Source organism: Glycine max, chromosome 2, assembly GCF_000004515.6.
Source record: "Glycine max cultivar Williams 82 chromosome 2, Glycine_max_v4.0, whole genome shotgun sequence".
Lineage (NCBI taxonomy): Eukaryota > Viridiplantae > Streptophyta > Magnoliopsida > Fabales > Fabaceae > Glycine > Glycine max.
In genome coordinates, this window is record NC_016089.4 from 34,405,159 (window position 1) to 34,432,207 (window position 27,049).

At 34.5% G+C, this 27,049-nt stretch overlaps 2 protein-coding genes across 2 annotated transcripts in view; one reads left to right on the forward strand and one right to left on the reverse strand.

Annotated features, from left to right (window-relative positions):
* The window catches only part of LOC100795433 (RRP12-like protein), a 30,208-nt gene extending 25,813 nt beyond the window's left edge, over window positions 1-4,395 (forward strand). Inside the window, exons 9-18 of the mRNA XM_003518086.5 lie at window positions 603-696; window positions 865-921; window positions 1,007-1,141; window positions 2,022-2,093; window positions 2,219-2,332; window positions 2,570-2,731; window positions 2,816-2,944; window positions 3,091-3,192; window positions 3,468-3,541; window positions 3,625-4,395. Of these exons, the coding sequence (XP_003518134.1) occupies window positions 603-696; window positions 865-921; window positions 1,007-1,141; window positions 2,022-2,093; window positions 2,219-2,332; window positions 2,570-2,731; window positions 2,816-2,944; window positions 3,091-3,192; window positions 3,468-3,541; window positions 3,625-3,988 (1,303 nt within the window). The 3' untranslated portion in view covers window positions 3,989-4,395. The remainder of the gene's footprint in view (window positions 1-602; window positions 697-864; window positions 922-1,006; window positions 1,142-2,021; window positions 2,094-2,218; window positions 2,333-2,569; window positions 2,732-2,815; window positions 2,945-3,090; window positions 3,193-3,467; window positions 3,542-3,624) is intronic.
* A 1,196-nt stretch (window positions 4,396-5,591) lies between these two features.
* LOC100795616 (HXXXD-type acyl-transferase family protein) lies at window positions 5,592-7,222 on the reverse strand. The gene has a single exon (NM_001317682.2). The coding sequence runs from the start codon at window positions 7,152-7,154 to the stop codon at window positions 5,790-5,792; it is 1,365 nt and encodes a 454-aa protein (NP_001304611.2). The 5' UTR covers window positions 7,155-7,222; the 3' UTR covers window positions 5,592-5,789.
* Window positions 7,223-27,049: the final 19,827 nt, after the last annotated feature.

Genomic DNA, 27,049 nt, shown 5'->3' on the forward strand with positions numbered 1-27,049 from the left:
TTACTCGTATAGGAAAATAATTGAATGATTGGCTGGAATTACCAATATAAAGACTATTTTTCATCTGATTTTGACTGTTTATTGCTTAAAGATGTAGTAAAACCATTCATGTGCTTATACCAACACCTTCAATTTATAAGAGTTGCTTCTTGACATGGTATTAAAGCCAACTTGGCCAAGTGGCGAAGAGCTGCATTCTTCTAAATAGAAGTTAAATTTATGATAAAAATAGGTTGGTGCATCGTGCATATTTCATGCCTAAAGGACTATAGCATAGGGAAGCATATTAAGAGATTTGATAAAATCATTCTCGTATTTACACCCAACTGCTTAAGTTTTAGACAATTGGTTCATGATAATTATAACATTTGTTTTCTGTAGCTGGATAAAATTAACTGAGAGTTGTTTGTTAATTTGTTCAAAAGCCAACCTTCTTTTATTATTATTCTTATCTGAATGGCTGAGCGCTTACATCATCCTGAGCAATAATCTGGCCTTTCCAAATTTGAATTGGATAATCTGGAAACCATATGAACCGAAAACTAACTACTACCTTTCAATTTCTTATTGTATAATTGATTTTAAAGTCACTTGTTCTTCAGGTGTCTGATATTGGAATTAGCATATTGTCTTGTTCAAGGAGCAAAGGATAATCTTATTGAGATAATTTACAATTTCACTATACATTCATTTCAGGTATTTTTCAGAGATTGAAGAATACATTTTTTTTTGGGTTCTCTTTTTATTCTTTTGACTAACCTATTGTTAGGAGTCCCACATCAAGTAGTTTATTCTACTCAATGTGGGACTCCTAACACCTTTATAATATTGTAAAAGAATATCATGTTATGTTTGTTTATGTAGGCAACTGATGAGAGTGTTCATCACGAAGCATACAACACTCTGTGCAAAATTTTAGAGGTCTGCATTTGTGCGAGATTTTTCTGTTTCATTTTTTGTCAGTCTTGATATCTATCCATCTCAGTATTGTCGCTGAATGATGCAGGAGAATCCATGCTTATCTTCTGCTCGGTACATCGAGCTAATTGATTTATTACATGGCTTAAAACCTCCAACCTCTATTGCATCTCTTAGGAGTCGATATGCTTGTTTCCACATGCTGATGGTGCATGCAGTGAAGGTCAGAATTCTTAGTCATGAATTATGATCATATTTCCTTCTTATATACAATTTATTGTAATCTCCTCATGTCTTAAATATTACAATCTGTAACATGCTTTTATATTTTTTTTGGCAATTCATTTCAGCATCCAGCTCCTTCTACTGCTAAGTCTATGTGCCATTTTCAACTATTGCTGTATCTAATAATCTAAACCAACCAAAACTGGATAGCTAGCCTGACTAAGTTTTGACTAGTTTGGTTCTAGTTCAATTATAGCTTCACATTCAAGATTTAAGTTTAACTTGGTATCTTGATTATCGTACTAAAATACTTTTCAATTTTCAATTTTTTCTATTAATAGTAATTTCAAATTGCAATTAAAATTCTTATTCTGAGCACTGCAAACTTTTTAACTAAATAAACTGGTAAGATTAATGTTATTGTTACCAACTTGCAGCATTGAAGCATCACTTGCTGTGCTTGTTTATATGACCACTGTATATTGTAGGTTGTCAGAATTTAGGTTGTTACACATTCTCAGCATAGCAGTTTATATGATTATGTTTCTTTAGAAATTTTATAGCTTTTTGTTTTCCTTTGATTGTTGAAATTACACTGAAACTAGTTTAGCAAAGTACATGGCACTTTTGTTAGTTAGATATCTGTATTTTTTTCTTTTTTAATATTCTGCAAAGAGCCTGCAGAAAATTCTTGCATATTAAAGATGTTTTCTCGCTGGGTGTTGCTTGTACGCCAAGTTATTTGATGATCTTTGTATTTCTTGTTCTTTGATCATTGAAGGAGGATGGGAGGGATGAATATCACTTATATGTAGTTGTATTGTACACTATTAAGTGTTTTTTTTTCTTTTTCTTTTGTATATATGTGCATTCTGCAGGTTAGTTTAGAAGAAGAGGAGAACTCAAAGGCTTTTCTTATTCTTAATGAAATCATTCTCACATTAAAAGATGTAAGTATATCAAGTACATGCCATACACATTCCTTGAAGTTCATTGCTTAGATTTGTCTTCCATGTATTGAATGACTCAGAAGAGGTGATAACTGTACTGATTTAGGTTCAATTGTTCTGTTTAGGGAAAGGATGAAACCAGGAAGGAAGCATATGATTACCTCTTAAATATAAGTTCTACCTTGAGAGACTCATCATTCATTGGTTCTATTGAACCGTATCACAAACTAGTTAGCATGGTAAGTTCATGTATGTTTGTGGGATATCACTCTATTAAGTATTGAACTTTCCACAATTATCATGCATTTTTCTTGTTTTGTTTTAAGCCAATAATCATGTAATCAATGCAGTGTTCACAGTGTGTGGATGAACTTATTTTGTATATGGAAAAGCTTACATAATATGTTGTAATAGTTGATAATATGCCTTTTGTGGAATGTGTCAGTGACTTATAGTTTTATACTCTCAATATACAGATAATGGGATATCTTTCTGGTTCATCTCCCCATATAAAAAGCGGAGCAGTGTCTGCGCTGTCTGTATTGTTATACAAGGATACAAATCTTCCTATCTCCGTTTCTGATCTTGTCCCTTCTCTTTTATCTTTGCTGCAAACAAAAGATGTGGAAATCATAAAAGTGAGTGTTCTACCTTTTCAAGATCATATTTTGGGTTTGAGCATCTTTCTGTCATTGTTGAGTTTAATCTTACATCTATAACAGGCTGTCTTGGGTTTTGTTAAAGTGATGGTATCTAGCTTAGAAGCAAGAGAACTGCAGAATATTCTCTCAGAAGTTATTACTGAAATCCTCCCCTGGTCATCTGTTTCAAGAAATCATTTTAAATCAAAGGCATGTACAATATCCAATGTTTAGCTTTAGCTCCTTGTCCTTAACATGCTGGTGTGTGCTTAATTTGATGCACCTGCACAACATGAACACATTCACTTGTATACTTGATAGAACCATAGGAATAATGCGTTTTTGGTTTTCTGCAGGTCACTGTTATATTTGAAATATTATTACGGAAGTGTGGTTCTGCTGCTGTCAAACTGGTTACCCCAGAGAAATATAAGGTTTTTCTCAAGACAGTTCTAGAGGTACTCTTTTTGGTGGTTCTTCTGTAGCTTAAGTTTGGTTTCAGTCTAGCCATGTTACAGCATTGTATGCTCCATAATGTCAGCAACATAGGGGCTCAAAATTTCATATTAATGAGTTGTTGGTGGGAAATTCTTTTTTCTGTTTCTTTGGATTTTGTATATTACTTTCTAGCTCATTTGAAATTTGTAATATCTGTAGATGGTATTCTGTTGACTGATTTCACAGGTTTAATAACAGTTTCTAACTTTCTATTATGGTGTCTATTGACTTGCAGAATCGACATGGCAAATCAAGTGAAGCAGTCACTAATGATACAAAAAATATGCCTGAAGATTCATCTGCCAAGAGGTATGTTTCAGTTGCTTGTGAAAAATGAGTTGAGTTTCTGTTTCTTGGAAGCTGATTTAGAGTCCTCTCCTCTCTCTTTGTAGACCAGAGCGGAGGAAGCCTGAAAATTCAGATAACCTAGAGAAAAATTCACTTAAGGACAACAAGAGAAAGAGGGACAAGAAATTTGAGACAGACATGCCTGGCCAAAAGGGGTCACTTATGTCTACTAGTAATGATGGATTAAGATTACCCAAGAGAAGTAGGTATTCTAACGATAAAAATCCTAATGTAGGAAGGCCAGAAGAAAGTGAAAAAGGCAAGAAAAGTTGGAACAAGAGTTTCACTGGTGGTGGTGGGAAGAGAAAGGTGAAGGTAACAAGTACAGGAAAGGATAAAGCAGCTTCTCATGTACCTATACAACCTTCCAAGTCTCACAAGCTGCAAAGGAAATTCAAAAGAAATTGATAGACGAGTCCAATACTCAAGCTGGCGATACACTTCTGAGATGTCGTATCGCCCTGAGTTTGGTGGCATTGATAATGCCATTTTTATACGTAACTGCATATATAAGCTGGGGGGATAACAAATCAAGCATTACAAGCAGGATTGTCTTTCCTGCTGAGCAACCACTATAATGAGGAACTTGGCACATTCTTTGAGCTTGATGCCTCGAGTAGGGCTGAGAAAATGAACAGATACATACTGTATGCATATTTTTGGTGGGAGAAAGATCGTGGTGAGAAAAGCTGTTGTAATGGATGTGTGGTCATGGTTGATTGTGTACATGGCTATGTTTTGCCATCTTTTGCCCTCGGGAGGATTTTTAACCTTGCTGTTAATTCTTACCAAATATAGTATGTCTTAACTCTTAACAAATGAGTTAATCTTTTATTATTTTTACATTATTTTCCATATATTTGTGAAATAGTCAATCAAACATAACGCAAGAGGACCAACAAGTCGTTGGTCTGAGTGATATTGAACTCGATTTTCTTAAGTAAGGTCTTATGTTCGAGTCTTGTGGATAGAAAAAACGTGATTGAGAGGGGATAATTTCATTAAAGGTGACCACTTAGGTTTTTTGATGAAGATTAATTATCAGTAAAGTCAGTGAATATTTTGTACCAATAATATGGTTAAAAAAAATGAGGTGAGAATTCCTTCAGTGTTGAAGCTGCTGTCCGCACTTAATCTGTTTTGCCTTTTGGTTGGCTTGGTTTTTTTCCAGCATATTATATCCTAGCATTTGTTTGAATATTAAAGATGTGCTCTTAATGGGGATTAAAAGTTAAAAAAACATAAAAGCTATGCAACTTTTATCTTTTCTCTTAATGAGGATTAAAAGTTATCAAATGTTTCAAAACATTCACTTAGATTGATAATGATAAGGTTAAATTAGATTTTGGTCCTCTCTAATTTATTTTTTACGTTTAATTTGATCTTTTATTTTTTTTTAGGGTTTAATTTGATTTTGTAATTTTTAAAATTTGTTTGATTTAGTCCTCTAAATTTTTTTGGGTTCAACTTAATTTTCTAATTATTAAAATCAGTTTAATTTTGTCTCTTTATCTAAATTAATTTAAGTAGTATTATCATTTAAATTTGGTCCTCCTGCCTAAATGAACAATTTTTTGACTGTTTAAGTGATTTTAAGCCACAGTATGGTTTCTTAACGCTCTTGATGTAATTTAAACAACAGGATCAAAAGTTCAAGAATTAAATCCAACCTAAAAATAAACTAGAGGCTAATAAACTAATTTAAGCTGCTGCTACTAATAATAATAATAAAAGCACGCTGCTAGTTGTATCAACTGAGCGTCTTACGGCAGTTGGCATTCAATATTCATTTCCTTTTAAATAAACCTTTTCATAAAATTAACTATTTTGCTTAATTTCTTTTATACATTATTTCGGTGTTCATAAGTTTCTGAAATATGTCCCATTTATGTTATTTTAAATTATTTTACTTCATTCAGGTTGTGCTTATATTGAAGTTAAATTTAATTTCTAATTAATTGCATAGTTAAGCAAGTGAATTAGGGATATTACATTGATCTTACATCATGCCCAAGTCATTGTACTAAATGACAAAGTCCCGAGGGAAGGAAGCAAGACAACTGTATGTTTTTAGAGTGTAATGGTTGGCATATTGGTATGTTTAACTACACAACCATTAATGACAAACTAACGATCAAGATAGACAATATTTATTAGAATAATTCTTAATAAAAAACTGACAATGACAATATATAGAACCATAATTGCACTAAAGTTGAAGATGAGAAGCAGACATGGGGTGGAAAATTGGGTCATCCTGCAATGCAGCTTCCAGTTCTGGCCACAAGATGGCAGACACAGTCCATGAACCATCACCCTTGGCACTTAGCCTTTGGTTCATGTAACTAACTCCCACCTTTTGAATGGAAGTGTAAACTGTCCCTAGCAAGGGACTCCCAAATCCAAAGTCAACTTCTTTGACAGGAAACCTTTGTCCTGAGGACACCACTAGGGTTGGCCCCTCTTGACCCAACACTGCCTTTGCTAGCATCAAACCAGGCCTATGACACTCAATCCAATCAATCAAGTCCAAGAAGTGATCCTCATTATTGACCTTTGAAATTGCCTCATGCACTGTCTTAGCAATTTCTGATATGGAGGCTTCCTTCAGTTCTTGAATGCTTGCCTCCCCAAAAGCCAAAGACAACACATTACCAATGTAGTTTGACATCAAATTCTTGCCTCTTCCCATTCTTTCTCTTCCATCCACCAACCAACCCATCTTGCACGTTTTATGCCTTTCATCAATTGTACCAATCATTATCTTCCATACATATGCTGAAAAGGCCTCAATCTTTGTTCTCTTGACCCCATTCAAAGAAGCAAGTTTCTGCAGCATGTCGATGCTTGATGCTTCGATGTGATAAAGGCGTTTAAGCAAGACATGATTCATTGGCATGTTCTGTATCTCTTTCATGGTGCACTTCATAAAAGTTTGATCCAAGGATGGTTGATATTTGGGAGAAGAACGCGCACGAAGGTGTCTAGTATGGTCTGGTATGCTCGAGAGTGGTTTCTTTTGAGCTATTTCGCACCATGAAGCAATGAACTTGCCAAAGGAAGTGGCATCACCTAATGCATGATCAAAAGTAAATGCTATGGAAATGCCTCCACAAGTGTACTCAGTCGCCTGAATTTGCAAGGGGAAGTCTGGTTCAACTGAGACTACCTTTTCTTGAAGAGTTTCATTGAGATTGTAAAAATCTAAACTCTTTAATGGGATATTTGTGTGAGCTTCAATGACTAGAGCACCATTGTTGTCACAAATGATTTCAGGCTCACTAGTTTTGGGATTTTGAACAATTTGGCCAGCAAAGGGATAGTAGTGATCAAGAACTTGTGCTAGAGTGTTCTTAAGAGCATCAACAAAGGCTTTGAAGTTATCTGATTCTAGTTTGCGGTAGAAATACAAGTATGTAACAGGAAAACGACCTGAGAGCAGGTCAAGATTTGAGAGAGTGATTGAAAATGGCTCTAGTGAAGGGTTGAGTGCTTTTACAACACTTTTCCTACTAAATGTGACTTCAAATTTCTGGTTTTCTGGGGCTTCATTTTTGTTGAGAATGTCTGACATTTTTCAAAGGAGAATAGTGTTTCTCTTTGATATTTTCTGCCTTTAGCGGCTAAGGTTCAAATGGTGCCGAATTAATTGAACGTGTTGTATACAACTTATATAGTTTATTTCCAATGCATGTTGGTAATGGTGGATATTGACATCAATGCTTCAGATATTTTCTAATCACACATTATGAATCGTAGTGATCTGCTCGTCATGATACTACTACCATTATCATGTCTAATGATTAAGAGCTGATCTCATGAAGCCACTCTTTTTTTGGTAAGTTGGTGCTTATTTCCACTAATATCATCAAGTGGTTCAGTCATAATAGTATACAATAAAACTCAATCTATGGTCAAGTTTGGCAGGCAACATAATTGTGGAAGTGGTACTTTTTTGCATGCATTCTTTAATTAATCTTTTGACAATCTCTTTTTTATTTTTATTGTAGGACATTATAGACTTCAACCATCTATAAATCTGATTTAATTGTAACATGTTGATTTTTTGTAAACAGTATCAGAAGTGTAAATCATGGGTTGAACCAAAAAGTCTTCAAGTATATGTAAAGCTAAGACAGCATATAGTGATCCTTCCTCGTAGTACCGTCTTATAACAAGTAGTCTTTTCGCATTTGGATCTGTTTATTTGATTTTTTTTTATATGATATCACAAGTACTTTTTTATGAAAGACGACCTTATACAGGTTGAGTAAAATTATTATTAACCACAAAAACTTTTCTTCTAAATATTTAATATAACTGTTAACTAATTTAACATGTGCTAATTCATCCACTTGTTTGTGCATACATACATAAGAGAAATGCAGTACATTTAACTATACAAGGAAGAGATACATTACATCCACCGGATAGTGGGAAGAGTAATGTTTTCGTATCACATGTCAAGGCTCTGGTGAAAGGCTCAAATTAACGTCAAATAAGGAAAGCAGATCCTTTGTGCTCACGTTCTTCATCTTAGACACCGCTAGTTTCCCATGTGTTTAGGCGAATCCTGATTGCAAACAATCTACAGATATTGCACCACCAACTAGTGCTTGTCACTTCAAAAGTTCAAAGCATGGACCACAAACATTTGCATTGGCATATGTCTTGTCATGCTAAGGAGCATTTTTGGCCAACCATTCCAATTCCTTAAAGAGCCTACCAATGCATTTTTTTTAATTTTATTTTCATGTGACTTTTAAAATTATTATTTTTGCCAAAAATATTGTTATTAATTTTAATATAAAATAATTAATAATAATGATTTTGACAAAAAAAAAACTAATAACAATTTTATTAAAATTATCATATTTTCATTGAAATTTATTTTTGACTTTTTTTTGGATGCAAAATCATTTATTGAATTATTATGATAGATACACAAGGATAGTTTTAACTTTTAGGTTTTAACATAATTACATGTACAAAATCGGATTCTAAATTATCGAAAGAAAGTTTAAAATGCAATATAGGAAACAGAAAACAAATATGATATTGGCACTAGCTTTTCAGCTTATTGACTTTTTTTCTTTAGAAAAAATTGAAAAGATTACAGATCATAACATTATTCTCTAAAAAAGGGATTCACATTAGAAAATATAATAAAAATGTATAGTCATGAATTAAAAAAGTAACTGTTGAAATTTATATAGTTACATAATTTATCATGTGTACATGAATTTAATTATAACTATATGTTGTTAATTCAATACTTTGAGAGGTCCTTTTTTGTTTGATAAAAAAAATATTTAGTTATTCTTTACTCTAATCGACTAAAACCATTTATCAAGTAACTAATACTTTTTAAAATATTATTAATAAATATAACCATGATTATGAAACTCTCGAGTTAACTCATTAACTCTTATTAGTGTACGAGTCTACTTATCATATGTAAGTTGACTCTTGAGTAAACTCTTTTTTTAGTAGACTCTAGAAACTCTAAGTAAATTTGGTAGACTATCGAGTTTATCACCGAGTCAACAAGTTAAAAAATTAGACCAAAATGTAAGTCATTTTGGGTTGCTTTTGTCTTTTTAGTGTTCAACATACCTTCGTTTAGTGTGTTATTCTCAAATACAAAAATTCTTACCTTTAATAACATCAAACTCTTGTTCTCTAATAACATCAAATCCTTGATGAGAATGATCAACCACTACTATATCATCTACAAGTTATTATCTAGTAGTGATGCATTACTAGACTTAATTATTTAAGTATTGTGAAATTTATGATTTACTATTTTGCTTTATTATATTGTTGAAATGTTTAATTGCTATGTTATTTATAGATATTTTTGTTATTATTTTTATAAAAAGTGGACTCTTATGAGTCTACAAGTTGAGTCACAAGTTGAGTCTATGAAACTCTCACAAGTCTACGTAAACTCTCGAGTTTAATAACCTTAAATATAACTATTTTTGGGAGACCTAAAGCAACAACTTTATTGGCCTTACCCTCGAGCCATCCTGTCCTTAAGACATGACTTGCCAATTTAGCACTATCAACTGTGGTTTTATTCCACTAAGCTTGAGAAAATGAGAAGGTGCATTTAAACCTCCAAGAGCTTTGGCTAATGCTTACAAGGCAATCTCCAATTTCAACAGCCCTAAAGATCCCATGTTCGACACTGGATGGATTTGAAAGAATCATAATTTTGTTCTAAAAGATATACAAGGAGGCCCTCCCCACCAATGAGCTGAGAAAAAAAAAATATCTCACCTCTGAATCCGCTTGCTATATATGTAAAACTAGGAGGAATCTAAGAATCTTTGCTCCCATGTATTTCTAGACTACCATCAGGCTTGGAACATGTGGAAGATAAGAAAATGCTTACTCCTAGTAAGGAAATACCTGATGGGTTTTTTATGTGGAGAGATATATTGTGTAAAGGAGTTTTTTGGATCTTTTTTTTTTCATGGTAATGACAAGTTTTTATGAAAAATTTGTAAACTCTTTGTACATTATATTCATTACAAGTTTTTATGGATAACTAAGTGTGAATGTTTAAATCTATCCTTGGTGTGGTTATAAGATACCTATTTATAGTGTTGCTATCATGGCTTTAATAGCCATATGACTTATTACAAATATTTGCGTTGGGGGTCCTATTCTGAGGGTTGTCATAAACTTATCATAAGCCTATCATAAGTTGGTTAGCTAAGGCGTTTTTGACTTGTGTCATTGTTGAGCTTGTAGTCAGCTCGTGATCCTTAAGTCTAACAATATGCGTTAAGTTGCATGCCACATGTACATGACATGTAAAGTTGACATTTACCTCCGAATAGTTTCCCTTGAGTCTATATTGTCTCAGAGAGACAATGTTAGCTTAACGAGTGTAAAGTTGATATTGTCTCAGAGAGGCAATGTTAGCTTAACAAGTGTAAAGTTGATATTTACCCTACAACAATTGCCCCTAAGTTGATATTATCTCAGAGAGACAATGTCAGCTTAACGAGTGTAAAGTTGAGTGTTGATGCTACGTGGTGTTCTTATGTAGTTGTGGCTATTGAGTGTCCCATCATTTGATTTTTTTGGCATGAATTATCAAGTAACCATGCTCTAATTGCTCATTCTTTTGATTTTCAAAAGCCCATAATTGCTTTTTGTTTGATTGTTTCTTTATCTACTTTGTTTGTCTTAACTATTTTTACTTCATCATAATTGTCATTTTGTTGCATTCGTGCTTGGGAGTTCTTTGAAAATCCATGCAAGTGTTGTGTATGGTTAGTATTTCTCAAACTTTATTGTCTACAGGTGTGTATTTTCTACTTACATTTTTACCTTTCCCATTTGTCTATTCATGTCCTATCGAGTCTCTTATTTGAGGGTATTCTGGGTTTGGTCTCATTCTTGAAGATGTCTTCCCAAAAGATCAGTTTGAAGGGATCATTTGGTCGTGGTGCCCTCAGCCATTCTAGAAACCCTAAGAATTCTCCAATTGCTAGTGATAGAGGTGGGGGTGGCAGGAATTTTTGGGACAATGAGGATGCGACTGAGAGGGGAATTGAGTTGTGTCCTCGAAGGCATTTGAATTAATGTGAAATTGCGGTTGTCTCTTTTGTCAATACAGATTCTAATGTTGAGGTGCGAGTGGTGGGGTCGGAAAATATGTTCTTCGTAAGGAGCATCCTTTGACGGCTGAGCCTAATTCAAAAGTGAGGATATGTTGTGAGTATTTGAAGTCGTCGGGGAAACCTTACTGATATGAGGATAGGCTAGAACTTGCTTGGGCTTCCCTCTTGTACCCCCAATATATGCAAGTTAGTGAGGGTTCATCTTCTATGAACCCTCCTGATCCCATTGTAAATCTATCTAATGTAGAAAAAATGCATCAAATTTATCATCTTATAGAGAAAACTAGCCACGCCCTTAAGTCTATTGGTTTTGATGGAAGTACGAAAATTTGTGTTGAATTTGTTAGGGCAGAAAGACAACTTATTTGCCTTAAGGGTGAAGGGGTTGATTCTAACGATGAATCCAATCCATTTTTTTGTGATATGGATATGGTATCTAATTTAGAACTCCATGAGGCTCCTGGCTTAGTGGATGTCAATTGGGACAATGAGCAAATCCGTTGGAATCCATTATGTTTTGGCTCCCATGGTCCTTGACCTTTTGACCCCTCAATTTCCAATTACTAAGGACAATAATGTTGGTGGGTGGCCTAGTGATGATGGCCAAATTTTCTTTCAAGGTATGAGAGAAGATGTTGGAGTGCCTTCTACTTCTTCGAAGAAGAAGGAAACATGACATACTTATAAGGATTTTTATGCTAATGTATGCCACCTATTTTGACAAGATTGGTTTGTGATTACCCTTTAGTTATTTCCAAACCAGGGTTTTGAATTACCATAGGATTTTCCCTTCTTAACTTCACCTGCCTGAGGGTTTATTCTTGAATTTGAAATGTTATGTATTTGACATATCTTCATTTTATCCCTCAATGTATTCCATTATTTTTTGCTCAATGGTGTAGTAAGAAATCCTCTCATTATTCATGTCTCTCTTTGAAGGGTTGCAGAGATATGGTGATCCTTATGGCTTATGAAGAGCTGCAAAAAAATTTTAAGGTGATGTATTTCTAGTTGAGACCTTTTAAAGATTGTTAGGATGACCTCGTTGTTGTCCATGAGGGTGAGGGTGACGAACAATTTAAGCCTCGCTTTGAACTTTACTAGACTTCCATTCATTATAATGAGTCAATCAATTTTTATGGGAAACAAGATGAAGAGTTGTCTTCAAAAGAGTTCGCTTTTGCAAATTCCATTGTTGAGTTGATTAATGAGATTGGAGATGCCATCCCTTGTAAATTGATTTTATGAAATTCTGATAAAGATTGGGAGTTGGTTTTAAATGTGTGTTTGTTGTTTGTGATTTATTTCTATTTTGAATTTTAATGTTGTTGACATTAGTAAACATTTTGTTGTTGCAAGAAAACTTATGGGGAAATCAAGGGACAAGCCTATGTCGATTGTCGCTCTTTATGCTGCTAGTGAGGGGTGAAAAGAAGAAACTTTCAATTAAGTCATAAGCATCTGACTGAGGGAAAGGCATCGCCACTGAGACCCATTCTAAAACATCTCATGACATGCCTCATTCTCCTTTGAAAAGGAAAAAGGTCGTCAATATTGATTATAACATGGATTTAATCGGTTCTAGTTTGGTGCCTATTAGGAAGTTCAATGGTCCTCCTTCGTGGATGTCTTTGGGCGAAGAGATTGATCATGTTATTTTGTCGGAATATTGGGATATGATTCAGAAGAGTAACCATGCCGAGTTGGATTCAACTATCTCGATGTTGATAAGGGTAAAGCAATATCTGACTCATGTTACTCTAGGCTATAAAAGCTTTCTGGATCTAATGAAATCGTTGGGTAACGTCAACCCTCTAAAGCTAATTGAGGAAAAGATGCCACCTTAAAGAGGGCCGAGGATCAAGCTGATGTACTGATAGAAGAGCTCAATAATTATAAGGTTTGGGCTAAAGGCTTAGAAACTTCTGCACTATGAGGAGAGGAGGAAATTCTTTGACTTAAGGAGAATGTGAATCAGCTAACTGAGAAGCTTGCAAATGCTGAAGCGACCATAGACCAATAGAAAGAGAATTTCAAAAAGGCTGTTGAGGATTCTTTCAACAATGCCCTTAAGCAGGTTGAGTTTATGCATCCTAAAGTCGGTATCAAAAAATCTCTCTACAATTCTCATTGTGAAGTTGTTAATGGATAACTATGTGTTTGGTTTGATGGTGAGGTTCATCCAACTCATCTTGGAGCTTCGGGGATCGTGAATGAATATTTTGTGGGACACGAAACTCCTGATGAAGAGATGGCTTATGGGTTTATTGATACCCTAGATGCTAACTTTGATGATAAAATTTCTAGGACTTCTAATGCTAATGCCGACCTGAGGGATCTTAAAGGGCCCATATGTCAGTTTTGGATGTATTTGGGCGAACATAATAACTTGTTGAACAATTATTTCCGTGTTGAATGTTTATTTTTCCTTTGTTATTTGTGAACACTTGTTATTTTCTATTTGGTATTATCTTTTGTGCTAAGTCTTGACCATATATTGTTGGTGATGTATGTTATTATTATCTGCGTAACAATCTCCTATATTGCAGCCGACATTCATTGATGATTCCTTTAATTTTCTTGTTTGTTGATTGGTCGGTGCCATTTTGCGTGTCAATTTTGGTCGTATGCCTTGACCTATAAATGACTGCCCTTGCTCCATTTTTTGCTCCACTTCTTCTTGATTCTTTATCCTCATAAGCTATTCAAATATCTTAATCAACATTATGAGATTTTGTTCTTTGTTCTTGATGGTTTAAGATGTTTTGGTAGCTGATGAAGAAAATTGAATTGATCTATTGATGTGTTTTTGTTGCATTTGCTTTTTGTGTTGTTGTTATCAAGATATTTTGTGTAGATAAAAGATGTCGACTAGGTTGTGATGATGTGTTGATTTTCGTGGTGTGTATCCTTCCCTTATAGCTCATGATGGCTCTTGTCTTTATTTAGATTGGGTTCTATGCCGAGTCACTTTCTTTTTGTTTTGTTGTCATCAAGACCAAAATTTCCGTTCTATCTTGTGACCATTGTAACACCTGTTCTTTTAAATGTAACAACCGCGAAATAAAACGGAGGAATATCAATGTATTGTTCTTTTAGTCGTATTATTTGACTTATTTTGTAAGAATCTTATGTGTATATTATTTCTGGCGTTTGCTCACATGACTGGTAACTTTGGTAGAATTTTTTATACCTTCATTTTAGATATGTCTTTTACCTTTGACCTTTGGTCGTTCGTTGGCTTCTTAAGTCGATTTTTATGTTGATATGTTAATGCAATTTGTCTTTGTTCGGGCATGTCAGTTTTGGCTTTCTAGTTTTGACCCCATTATTTATTTCCCAGTTTTGGGAACCTATTTCTTGAGGTGCCTAAAGATTTTGTATGTCTTTTGAATAAGGTCTTACCCTGGTTTGAGATTTGGGCTTCCTTATCATGATCCTTTGTTAAGTACTTCACATTGGAGCTATTTTGAAACACAAATTGTTCTATGTTTTCAACTTTGGCTCCAATTAATGTGCTAACGTGTCTTTCAACACCTCTCCACATTTTATCTTTGTTCTTGTAACTATCGCGATTCCCAACAGAAGGCTTCTTTATTGATTTGACATTTTTCCTTCCTCTTTTGCTTATAAGTACACATTTCTTTCCCTTTTTGTGCATCATTCCCTTTTTTAAAGTTTCCTTCATTCAAAAATTTCTCTAATCACTTTCTTTTTTGCTTGATGCTCGACCTCTTTTTCCTTTCATTAGTCACTCTAGTCATATTGACCAACATGCTTGTTGTCTTGAAAATCCTAGAGTTGCGAACACGAGGAAGCACCTCTGATCTTCCTCAAAATGGATCGAGTGACTAAAGGTTCAGACACCAATAAGTCTCTTTACCTAATTTTGGTGTCTGGAGATCATCCCAAGAGCTCTCCTTCAAGGTCAAAATGGTGTGGTTTAGCGTTCTTTTGCACTCACTCCACCTAGAATATGGAAGGGTCCAAGGCATCAAAAGACTTTCTTCCTCTGGCTTGCTCATGTGATCTGGATGTTGCATTGGAGAATGGCATCAAGGTTTATGTTTTGGCTTTCTTCCATTTAGAAAATTCTTGTGGGTTATGGATTGCTTCTGAGATGGTCCTCATCATCTCTATATTCTCCTTTCCCTTTGTGTATTTCTTTTGAATGTTTATCCTTGTGTGAAATATACTATGAAGGTTTTTTTGTTTCCTTTGTTGTATATGTGGATTGTTCTGATGTAGGACTTGATCCGAAGTTAATGTAATATTGCCAATGGTAAATAATAAGAGATTTTTTTCGACCATATTTTGTTGCCTGTTTTGCATTATGGCTTTTGACCTTTTATGTTTCTCACACTTGCTTTTGCTCCCGACATGTGCCTTTATGTTTCAAATCGTTTTTTTTTTTGCGTAAATTACTTTGATAAGATTCTACCCTGTTTTAGGAACCCATTTCCTAGGGTGCCTATAGATTTCATAGGTTTTTTTTTATAAGATTTATCTTGGTTTAGGAACCCATTTCCCGATATGCCTACTTGTAGTTGAACATGTCATTTTCCTACAATAGGACTTTTCTCCAGTTATTGTTTTTGAGATGATGTTGTAGAAACTTTCTCATTTTATTAATTTCCTTAGTGAAATGGATACATGGGCAGTGTATGTGTTGCCAAACTTCCCTACAAAACTCAAAATGCATCTAGGAATATATTTTGTAATTTCTTGCCCTTGCTTATTTTCTTCATTTAGCTATAATACTTGCACAGGTTGGACGTGCTCCAAATGCATGAAATTTTATCTCCTAAGAGTGTTCCCAAAATATAAACTCCCCTTTCTATTTTAGCTATTTCCCTATATGGTCCTTCCCAATTTTTTGCAAGTTTTCCCTGACAATTGTTTTCCCACCAATGCCAGCTTTACACAAAACTAAGTCGTCATTTTCAAAAGCATACGAGATGACCTTTTTATTGTATCTAATAGCTATTTTTCTTTTTAGCACAACATCTTTCACAAAAAATACTTCTCTTCTTTCTTCAATGAGGTCAAGCTCGAGTCTGATGTTCTCCTTATTCTAATTTAGGGTCATATTTGCAATTTTGGAGGTCGGCTCTCCTATTTCCACAGGAATGATGGCTTTAGTGTCGTACACCATTGTGAACAGTGTTTCTCCTGTGGAGAATGTGGGGTTGTCATGTAGGCCAAAAAAACATGTGGCAATTGTTCTACCTAACTTCCTTTAGCCTCTTTTACTTTTCTTTTTAGACCTCGCATGATGATTCGATTTGATGCTTTAGCTTGACCATTGGTTTGGGGGTGCTCTACTGAGATGAACCTTTGTTTGATATTCAATTCTGATAGCAATTGACAAAGTTGCCTACTGATGAACTGAGTGTCATTTTTTGGTCAATATGACATCAAGAATTTGAAAACTACAAATAATTTGCTCGAATACAAAATTCTCAATGTTTTTAGGATGTTACGGTGGAAAGTGTTTCTCCGTCGACCCACTTGAGGAGGTATTCGACGAAAGCCACAAGGTATTAACTTGCCTGTAGCCGTTAGAAAAGGCCTTAGTATGTTAATTCCCCACCATAGAAATGACCATGGGGATGGTAAGCTCTGCAACTTGTTTGCTAGTGCGCATGGTATGCTGGCACATTTTTTACATCTTTCGCATCTCTACAGGTAGTTAGTTGTATCAGTTTCTATAGTCGGTAATAATAGTCGACTCTCAATATTTTTATTGCCAAAGTCCTATGTTCATAATGTTGACCACAAAACCTTTCATATATCTCATTCATTATATATTCTATCTTAGTCGTTCTTAGGCACTTCAAGAGTGGTTGGGTGAATCCCCTTCTGTAGAGTTTGTCATCTATTATACAAAATTTGGTAGCTTTTCTTTGCAACTTCCAACTTCCAACTTCCACCTTTCCTTTCGATCTTTTGGGCCAATGCCATTTTGTATGTATTCAAGGATTGGTGTCATCCAACTTTCTTAGTGGACAACATTTTCTATTCCGACATTTTCCTTGATGCTGGATAACTTTGAAAGTAAATCCGCTCTTGTGTTTCATACTTTTGGGATGTAGATGAATTCAAGCTTCTTGCCTTTCCTTGATTACTCTGATTTAGTCAACATACTTTTTCAAAATAAACTCTTTGACCTGGAATTTTCCGTTCAACTTATTGACCATTAGTTTCGAGTCGTTGAACACGTATTTTGTATTTTTTTTATTATTTGTGAGTGGAAGTGCTATTGTTAATGCTTGTTCAAGTACCACCCCATATCAGGATTCCTATAAGATTCTTGCTCCACATCGTGTTTTACTGGATGGGCCATTGACAAATGTAACACCCTCTACCCTCACAAATAACGAATAAAGGGAAATAAAATCATGCAGATTTTTTTTTTAAACATATTGACTTTAAATTGATTTCAAAAGATAAAGGATTTGCATTCATTTAATGAAAACATAGTAGAAATTGTTCGAATAAAAACAACAAAGTTATCCCGGCTCAAAACAAGGCCGTCCATATTGAATGAATAATATTAAAAAAAAACTAAAACAAAAACATAACACAACTATATCGGTTACGGAAAATATAGCATGCGAAGTAAATCCTATGCCCCAATGTCACACTTATCAGAGCATGTCTCTATCATGTGATGGCTCACCTGAACAAATGGCAATCAGCCAAAACACAAACACACACCGGGAATGAGTTATCACATTCATATATAATAAAATATTAGAGCATGTAAAACATGTAATACTTACGGCTGAATTTATATAATTAACACTACTTCACAAAATCACATACATTATGCACATCCATTCTAGTTCATCCACTCCAAAAAATAACATCAAACCACAATTGTTAACCCAATGAAAGTCAAACACATGCGTTATACGACCATTACTCTAGACTCAAGCCTACATGCAATGTGGTACCATTTTTCAGTGAAAAACCTCGTCGGGTGCCTAGGAGTACATGACAGGACATGCCTCACAATGGGTAAGTCAAGTCACTCTCACTAAGTGAAATCATAGGGAGACCAGTCAGGGTCACGCTGTTTTGCGAGAATGTTCCAACCATGTGGGATTGGCACAGGCTTACAGGAGCACTCAAACTGGATGACCCCCAAGGCCTACACTCCGAAAAGTCCGTCAGGGCCTCTCCCTCTTGATTCAGGTCCAACCCAAAAAAAACATTTGAACACACAGACTCTACCTATGAATAATGCAATGCACACAACTACTCAATTGTTTTCAAAATCTCAATTGTATATATATATATATATATATATATATATATATATATATATATATATATATATATATTTAAAAAATATATATAATTTAACTCAGTGCGCCTCAAGTGATTAAACTCATCGAGTTCCCACAGTGGATCCCATCACAACTCATCGCGCATTAAGTCGTCGCCCTTAAAGGGTCTTACAGTTGTGTGATTACATAATTCATGGTTTATAACTCAAAACATACAACATCTCAAGAGTCACGTAATTCACAATCCATTACGTATCAAATGATTATCACTTACACATCATCTCAATCACATTTTCATAATAAAATAATTTATCGCATCTCATGCATCCTACACATATTATTCAATAGTAACATTTACTTGACACAACAAAAATATAAATTAAACTGAAATGTATTAGTAATACGAATTCCAAGTAGTATATACGCACTAACCAAATCAAAATATTTAGGGATAAAATAATGATATGTACCTCTAAGTCTCGATTAATTAACCAGTAAGAATTTAACTAATAGGTAAGCACAATTATAATCAATGAAATATATCTAACCTTAAAGCGTATAAATATATTTATATGTAATAATATATATCATACATAGTACAGTTACATGAATTAACAAATATGTATATATATGTAAATTTGTAAAGCGGAACCCGTAATTGTTGCACAGCTTTTATGAATTAATATTTGCAATTATTAACACATATAATTACATAAAATAATATTTGAATAGTATTAAAGCAGAAACCGTAACTACTGCACAACCAATGATGAAGGAATATTTACAACATATTTAAACGGAAAGCATAACTACTGTACACCATTTATTTATGTACAGCCATTTATAAAAAATAATTGTAATTACTAGCTTATGTAACATATATAACTGAAAAGAAATAAAATAAAAATTTTATAATAATATTTAATTTATTTATGAAAAGAAAATAATTTCTATAACCTTACTTTATTTGTTATTATTATTATTATAGAAACCTCAAACAACAAATGGTACCACGAGGAATCATCACGTATAGGCACTTTCACTAAAAAAAGCTTAATATCTAATATATATATATATATATATAAAACCCACGTACAGACACTTGCACCCAAAAAGAAATAAGCTTTATATATATGTACAAAACCAAAAAGAAATAAGCTTTATGTATATGTACAAAACCAACGTGCTACAGTGAGTGAATTGCAAGCAAAAAAAATATATATATATTTCAACAAAGCCTAATACGTATGCGTGGTTCAAAAAAATTTGATTACAAACAAAAAAAAGAATACAATTATTTGAATCAAATTTTTTATTCCAATGATAACAATTTACTGACACATTCTTAAAAAAAATGGTAAATTACAAGCGCCAAACAACGAACAATCATACGCGTTAATATTTAGTAATATATGTATCTACTAAAAAAATCTAATTTCATTAGATGATTAGATATAATTCAAAATCAGTCATATACGCATCCGGACAAACGTGGGTAAGCAATTCATATAATGTGCCTACATATATGCATTATTATGTAATTTAAATTGAAATCAAAACATTGAAACAAGAAAATAATTCACATGAAATCAAAACTTGCAATATATGTAAATAAATCAAATTTGTAAAAAGTGAAATTCAGTCACATGACAAGCATAAATTTGGGAAAACCAGTTAAGAAACAACCCAAAATACCCAAAAATTGATCCTCTATGGATCCCTATACATGTTCATTCTAATCCCCAAGCGTGAATAACTCATCCTTTACCTCGACGTAGTCCCTCAATCGTTCTCCGTTAGCAATTGTGACGTTTCTGGTGCTCTCTAGAGCTTCTCCTCCGGTTGCTCTGTTATGGTTCTTCTGCGTCAAAAGAAGAAAAAGGAACAAAAGTGTTTTGTAAAAGCTGCTCTAGGTTAACATTTGATTTATATAGTGGAAATTTTTGTCCTAATTATTTTTTTACTTATTTATTTATTTATTTCTTATTTATTTATTAAAAGTTACAGCTGTTACAACAAACAAGGTCCAAGGTAGTTCTTCTTGGCTCTTTTATTCTTCATTAGTGTCATTTCAGTTTTGAAGTCAACCAAACATTTGGATTTGAGTGCTTATCTCACTTGGTACCGCAAACCATATTTCGACAATTCAAAGGCCTACGCTACTATCTTTCCTACTAGGTCAAGTGATGTAGTATTTGCTTGATTAGTTGATCCTTCCTGACTATGATTAGATGTGCCTAAAAATATGGGCATAATCTGCGAGTTTAGAATACTAGAGCTAAAATTGTCCTTTTCACCCTCGAGTATTGTACCTTAGCATTTTGAAGAGCTTGACTTACAAAGTGCAAGACTTCTGACTTTTATTGTCATCTTTGACCAGTGCAACACTGATTGCTTTTTCCGCTATTGCCAAGTACAAGTACAACATTTCTCTTGGGTCTGGCTTTGTTAGAGTCGGTAGGGCAGATAGTGTTTCTTTGAATTTTTGAAAGGCCGCTTCACATTCTTCCGTCCAGTTAAATCTTTTTTCCTTTTTCAAAATTTTAAAAAAGGGTAAAGCTTTTTCCTAGGGCGATTTCACACTAAACCTTTTAACTACTCTTCACAACTTTCCCAACTACTCTATACTCTTAAACAACTCTATACCAATCATCTCCCTGGAACTATGGTTACAAGTTTGTATGGGTACTACACCTGCAAGATTCTCAATCTTGCACTTAGATGGTAAACTAAGCATATCCTCAAGGAACACAAGTATGACACTCACTAAGCTTGATTTCCATATATGGTTAACCAGGATCAGGCATACTCGGGTGTTTCCTCTCGGAACACCTTAACATTATTGACAAGGGTGAAAGTCTTCGTCTCTATATTCGTAATGAAAGTAACAACATGACAAGTTATCAAGCAATTTAACAAGGCATGATTGAAAGATAATCAATCCATAACAAGATTAACAGTTGATTGACTAGGATGCAATAATTTTAAATCAAGAAGGATCATTCGTTTAGAATCAACAACAAATATTCCAAATTAATTCTAGAAACGAAAGCATGACCACAGTGTACACACATATGGAGACTTTAACAATCGTTTGATTGTGACAGAAACATCAGTAGTAAAATTTGTTTGATGTAGGCTCACAACACAAAGAAAGAATTATACTCGAGCTTGCAAGTATAATCGAGTTACATGACTTCAGCACGCAACATATGGAAATGGGTTGTACCAGAACTGGAAGGTACGGTCAAAAGAGTATTCCTGATGAAATATATCTCGATATGGGTCATCGAACTATATGGTATTAACATCGGTAAGAATGAGAAATCGCAAACAACCATACTATCTATGCAATTAAGGCAGAGCACCATACTACAAGCATACATAGAATTATAAGGTTCCTATAACAAGTATATAACGAACATATAAGAAGTAAGAATTAAACAATCACTAAGGATGTATTAAGGAATCAAAAGTTTCAACAATCACGTTTATGATCACACACAAAGAAAAGAAGGGATTAGCCGACACATGTTAACACATCAATTAAACACACTCATTTACAACACACCTGTAGGTTCAATGTTCTTTACGTCATTAATACACATATCAAGTTTTCAAGACCACTTGTATCATCTAACGGCTTGCCATGATATCCTACCGCACTTCACGAATTATAGAGATGGCCGGTGTCATAACTCGTGACTCAATAGTGGATTTATGGTATAATAAACATTAAGGATGTAAAGCACATCACAAGCATTATTCAGTCTCATTTAATAATGTAGAAGAAAATACAAATAATCATGCTCAACATAAGTACTCATAAGTAATCACACAAAGCGCACACTAGAATATGGTAAGCACATAACACATTGGCCAAAAGGTTCGACCTGCTCTGATACCACTAAATGTGATACCCTTTACCCAAATATACATATTTATATGATAAAATACATGAAAATACAAAATTACATAAAATGAGATTTTATTTTAAGCATAAAAGAGTTCACGTGGGTAAAAGGTTCACATTCACTTCACTATTACCAAATAAAACTTGTCAGAAAAATTTTCGGCTCAAAACATCATGCAATTAAAACAGAAACCCATGCCCTAATATCACATCCTATTAGAGCATTGTGTCCTGATGTCCTTCAGCACAAGACTCTTTAAAGCAATCCACCTAGTCATTTGCTCCCATGAATACAAGGTTCAATATCATCACAGGATCCAAACATAAACGACACATGGGGAATGCCTTATCACATTCCTAACTAATAGAGAGAAACGAGACAACATGTAGATATACATATCATATAAACATAGCTCACGTCATTCCACCACTTATCGAGTAACATCACATCTCAACACTACACGTATTACAGATTTTCACATCATTCACGTACCTAAGGATCAAAACACAATATCACTCAACCAATCAATATTAATCAATACACAAGCGTTATGCAACAAATATACTAAGACTCAATCCTATATGCAATGTGATACCATGTCAGTGAAAAACCTCGTCAGGCACCTAGGAGTACATGACAAGACAAACCACACACTGGTAAGTCAGGTCACTCTCACCAGGTAAAATCATAGGGAGACTAGTCAGAGTCACACTGTTTTGCGAGAATGCTCCAAGCATGTGGGATCGACATAGGCTTAAAGGAGCACTCAAACCGGGTATATTTACCTCCAAGGCCTAGACTCCAAAGAGTCCATTAGGGCCTTTTCCTCTTAATTCAGGTTCAACCTCGAAAATGTTTTAGCATGCAGACTCTATCTATGAATTGTACAAACACACGACTCCTCAATTGTTCTAAAAATAATTTTATCTCGTCGTGCCTCAAAGTGATTAAACTTGTCAGGTTCCCACAGTGGTTCTCATCGCAATACTCGTCGCCCTTAAAGGGTCTTATAATCGTGTGATTGTACGGTTCATAGCTCATAACTCAATGCACATAACATCTCAATACACATATATCTTACTATTCAACACTACTCAATTTATCACAGACACTCAATCTCAATCACAATGTTATAATCCCAATATAACAATTTATCACACTAATCTAGTAAATCTTATCCAAAGCACAAACGAATTATACAAAAATGTTTCTCACAACATGAGGAGTAAAACCCCTCAAACAATTTCACATAATCATATCAAAATCAAAGAAATCAAAATCATAGGCCAAAAACACGGAAACACCATGAGCATTCAATTTTATTAATCAATTCACATAAGGGCATCAATTGGTCCGTCAAACACAAAATATTGTAATTATAATCATAAAGGAAGAATTATAATTCAATAAATATCCCAAAATAAATCTCATTTTAATCTTCTAAAGATCCTTACACATGTTCATTCTAACCCCAACTGCGATAAACGCATCCCTTACCTCTAAGCGGGCTCACATGTGTAGTTCGACAATGATAGCGGCATGTCTATAGGTTCCCTAAGATTCCTCAAGCTTTTCCTCTGGTTACTCTGCTAGGGTTTCCAAGTGTTAGAGAGAAGGAGAAGAGATTGAAGTCTCCATTTCACTGTCTCTGTGAGAGGGACATCTCTCACTGTCGACATTATTTCACAAATCCCAATGGTGGAAATGTGCGAAAGCGAGTTTTGAACTTTGTATTCAAATTTCATGATGATCCAATGGTTAATGTGTCCAAGATCATAGTTTTACCGAGATAAGTTTGAGTGTATGTGGGAAAAAGAGAGCATTGTATGAGGGACATTGCTCTCACCACAAATGATATTTCGAAATCCCAACGGTGGAGATGTGATAAATTGAGTTCCGAACCTAGTGTTCAAATTTCACGATGATCTAACGGTTAACGAGACTGGAATCGTAGTTTTACTAGTATAGATTTGAGTGTATACGAGAAAAAGAGAGAATTTTGGGAGAGAGGGAAGAAAAAACAAATTTGAGAGAAAGAGACAATGTAGAGACGTATCATAAAATGTAAAAACTGACCTAATATGACTATTGTTGTTAAGGTACTCTCAGTCTATTATTTATTTTATTTTTCTTTATTTTATTATTTTATAAAAATGAAGTTTATTTTACTCCCTATCAAATGAATAAATAAAACATCTTTTTTTCCCTTCAAACCATTATTTTAATTAATAAAATTATTTTTCCTGATTTATTTAATTATAAAAACCTCATTATTTTTTTATAAATATATTTATTTTAAAATAAAACACATTTTAATTTGTTTTACAAAAAATGGGATGTTATAACCGACACAAGCAATCAACATTAATGGTCGAAAATTAATGAGACTTAACTAAGATTATTCTATCCCTAGAGATAATCCGAATTAGGTATTGATTCATGTTCGAGTTTTAAGAAGGCTCACCAAAGCGCAAGTCAATTCCTAATCTTATAAAAAATTCTAAAATACTATAAACAAATTTATAATATTTTTAAATCTAAAAATATCCTAACGATTTGAAACAAATAATAAATTCTTAAAAGTTAAACTAAATTAATTTTTCTTAAACTAAAGATACCGAATATATTCTCAACAATAATGTGGTGTTTTATGTTAAAAAAACAAACCATCAATTTCATCGAGTAATACTAGTGAGAGATATAAAGTTAACTTACAGTTGGAAAGAAGGTCTTTAAGGGTGAATGAAGAAGGAAGAGAGGAGAGGTTACAAGTTCAACCTAGGTTTGAATCCCTCCATTGACATTTGTAACAAAGCTAATAAACAAACATTTGTCGATAAAAAAACAGAATATTACAGGTGATATCATAATAACACTATCAAACTATTTTAAAAAAAAACTTATTAATCCTCATAAAACTCGATGAGGATAGGGAGGAGTCCAAAAAATTTAAACTCGTCTAATTTAAATTCAAACGCAATCCTGCCTAGGGTAGCTTTGCTATTCTTAGCCGGTCCCAAGTCCGGATAAAAGGAGAGGGTTGTGTTAGGCTTTCGACAGCCAACGTTAAACTTTGTCGAATCTCTATGACATGGATCAATTACGTAATAATGTGAATGCTAGGTCGTTGCCCGGAAGCAACGCGCTGTATGGCTCGAGTACAGTGTTAAAAGAGCAAGGGCCGCTGCATCGCCGCTCGGATGTAGTGAAAAGTAAGCAAGGGTTCCCACATTTTCGTGAACGGGTGTGGGTAAAGAAGCTAGTTCATGACAGGAGGATTCGCTTTGGTACATTGAATATAGGCACACTTACTGGAAAATCTATGGAAATAGTGGATGTTATGGTGAGGAGGAAGATCAATTTTATGTGCCTACAAGAAACTAAGTGGACAGGTGAAAAAGCGAAAGAATTAGACAACTCGGGATTTAAGCTGTGGTATACGGGAAAAATCAGATCAAGAAATGGGGTAGGGATTATCGTGGACAAGGAGTGGAAGAAGGATGTCGTGGATGTAAGAAGAGTAGGAGATCGTATCATAGTCTTAAAATTGGTAGTGGGACAGGACACCTTTAATGTTATTAGTAGGTACGCACCTCAGGTTGGGTTAGCAGAACACTTTAAGGTAAAATTTTGGGAGGATCTAGAAGGGGTACTTCAGGATATACCCCAAGGAGAGAAAGTTTTCCTAGGAGGGGATCTCAATGGACATGTAGGTAGCGTGGCTAGAGGTTTTGAGGGGGTGCATGGGGGTTTTGGCCTAGGGGAGATGAATGGGGAGGGTAAATCCATCTTGGAGTTTTCGGAGGCTTTGGATCTTTCTATAGCCAATACATGGTTTAAGAAAAGAGAGGAACATCTTATCACTTACAAAAGTGGAGGGACATGTTCTCAGATAGATTTCTTCCTTATCAGGAAGTCTGATAGGAAGTATTGCTTGAACTGTAAAGTTATCCCGGGAGAGAGCTTGACTACCCAACATAGAGTTTTGGTTATGGATGTAAGAATTAGAGATAGGGCAAAGAGAAGAAGTCCTCTGGTAGCACCAAGGATCAAATGGTGGCACTTGAAGGGTGAGAAACAAGGAATCTTCCAACAAAAGATATGGGAGGGTTGGTGTGGACAATCACAAGGAAGTGTAAATGATATGTGGAACAAGATGTCCCAAGAGATTATTAAAGTGGCTAAAGAGACGTTGGGTGAATCTAGAGGTTTTGGACCTAGGGGTAAAGAATCGTGGTGGTGGAATGAAAATGTTCAGAGCAAAGTTAGAGTAAAAAAGGAGTGTTTCAAGGAGTGGTCTAGGTGTAGAAATTCTGAAACTTGGGATAAGTATAAGATAGCTAGAAATGAAACCAAAAAGGCGGTGAGTGAGGCAAGAGCCCAAGCTTTTGACGGACTATACCAAGCTCTAGGAACCAGGGACGGAGAAAGATCTATATATAGGCTTGCTAAGGGTAGAGAGAGGAAGACTAGAGATTTGGATCAAGTAAAGTGTGTTAAGGATGAAGAAGGCAAAGTCTTAGTGCATGAAAAAGATATCAAGGAAAGGTGGAAGGTGTATTTCCACAACTTATTTAATGATGGATATGGATATGACTCTAGCAGTCTAGACACAAGAGA

Coding starts and splice junctions, on each gene's coding strand:
- LOC100795616 (NM_001317682.2), bottom strand. CDS start 7,154: ATGTCAGACATTCTCAACAAAAATGAAGCCCCAGAAAACCAGAAATTT.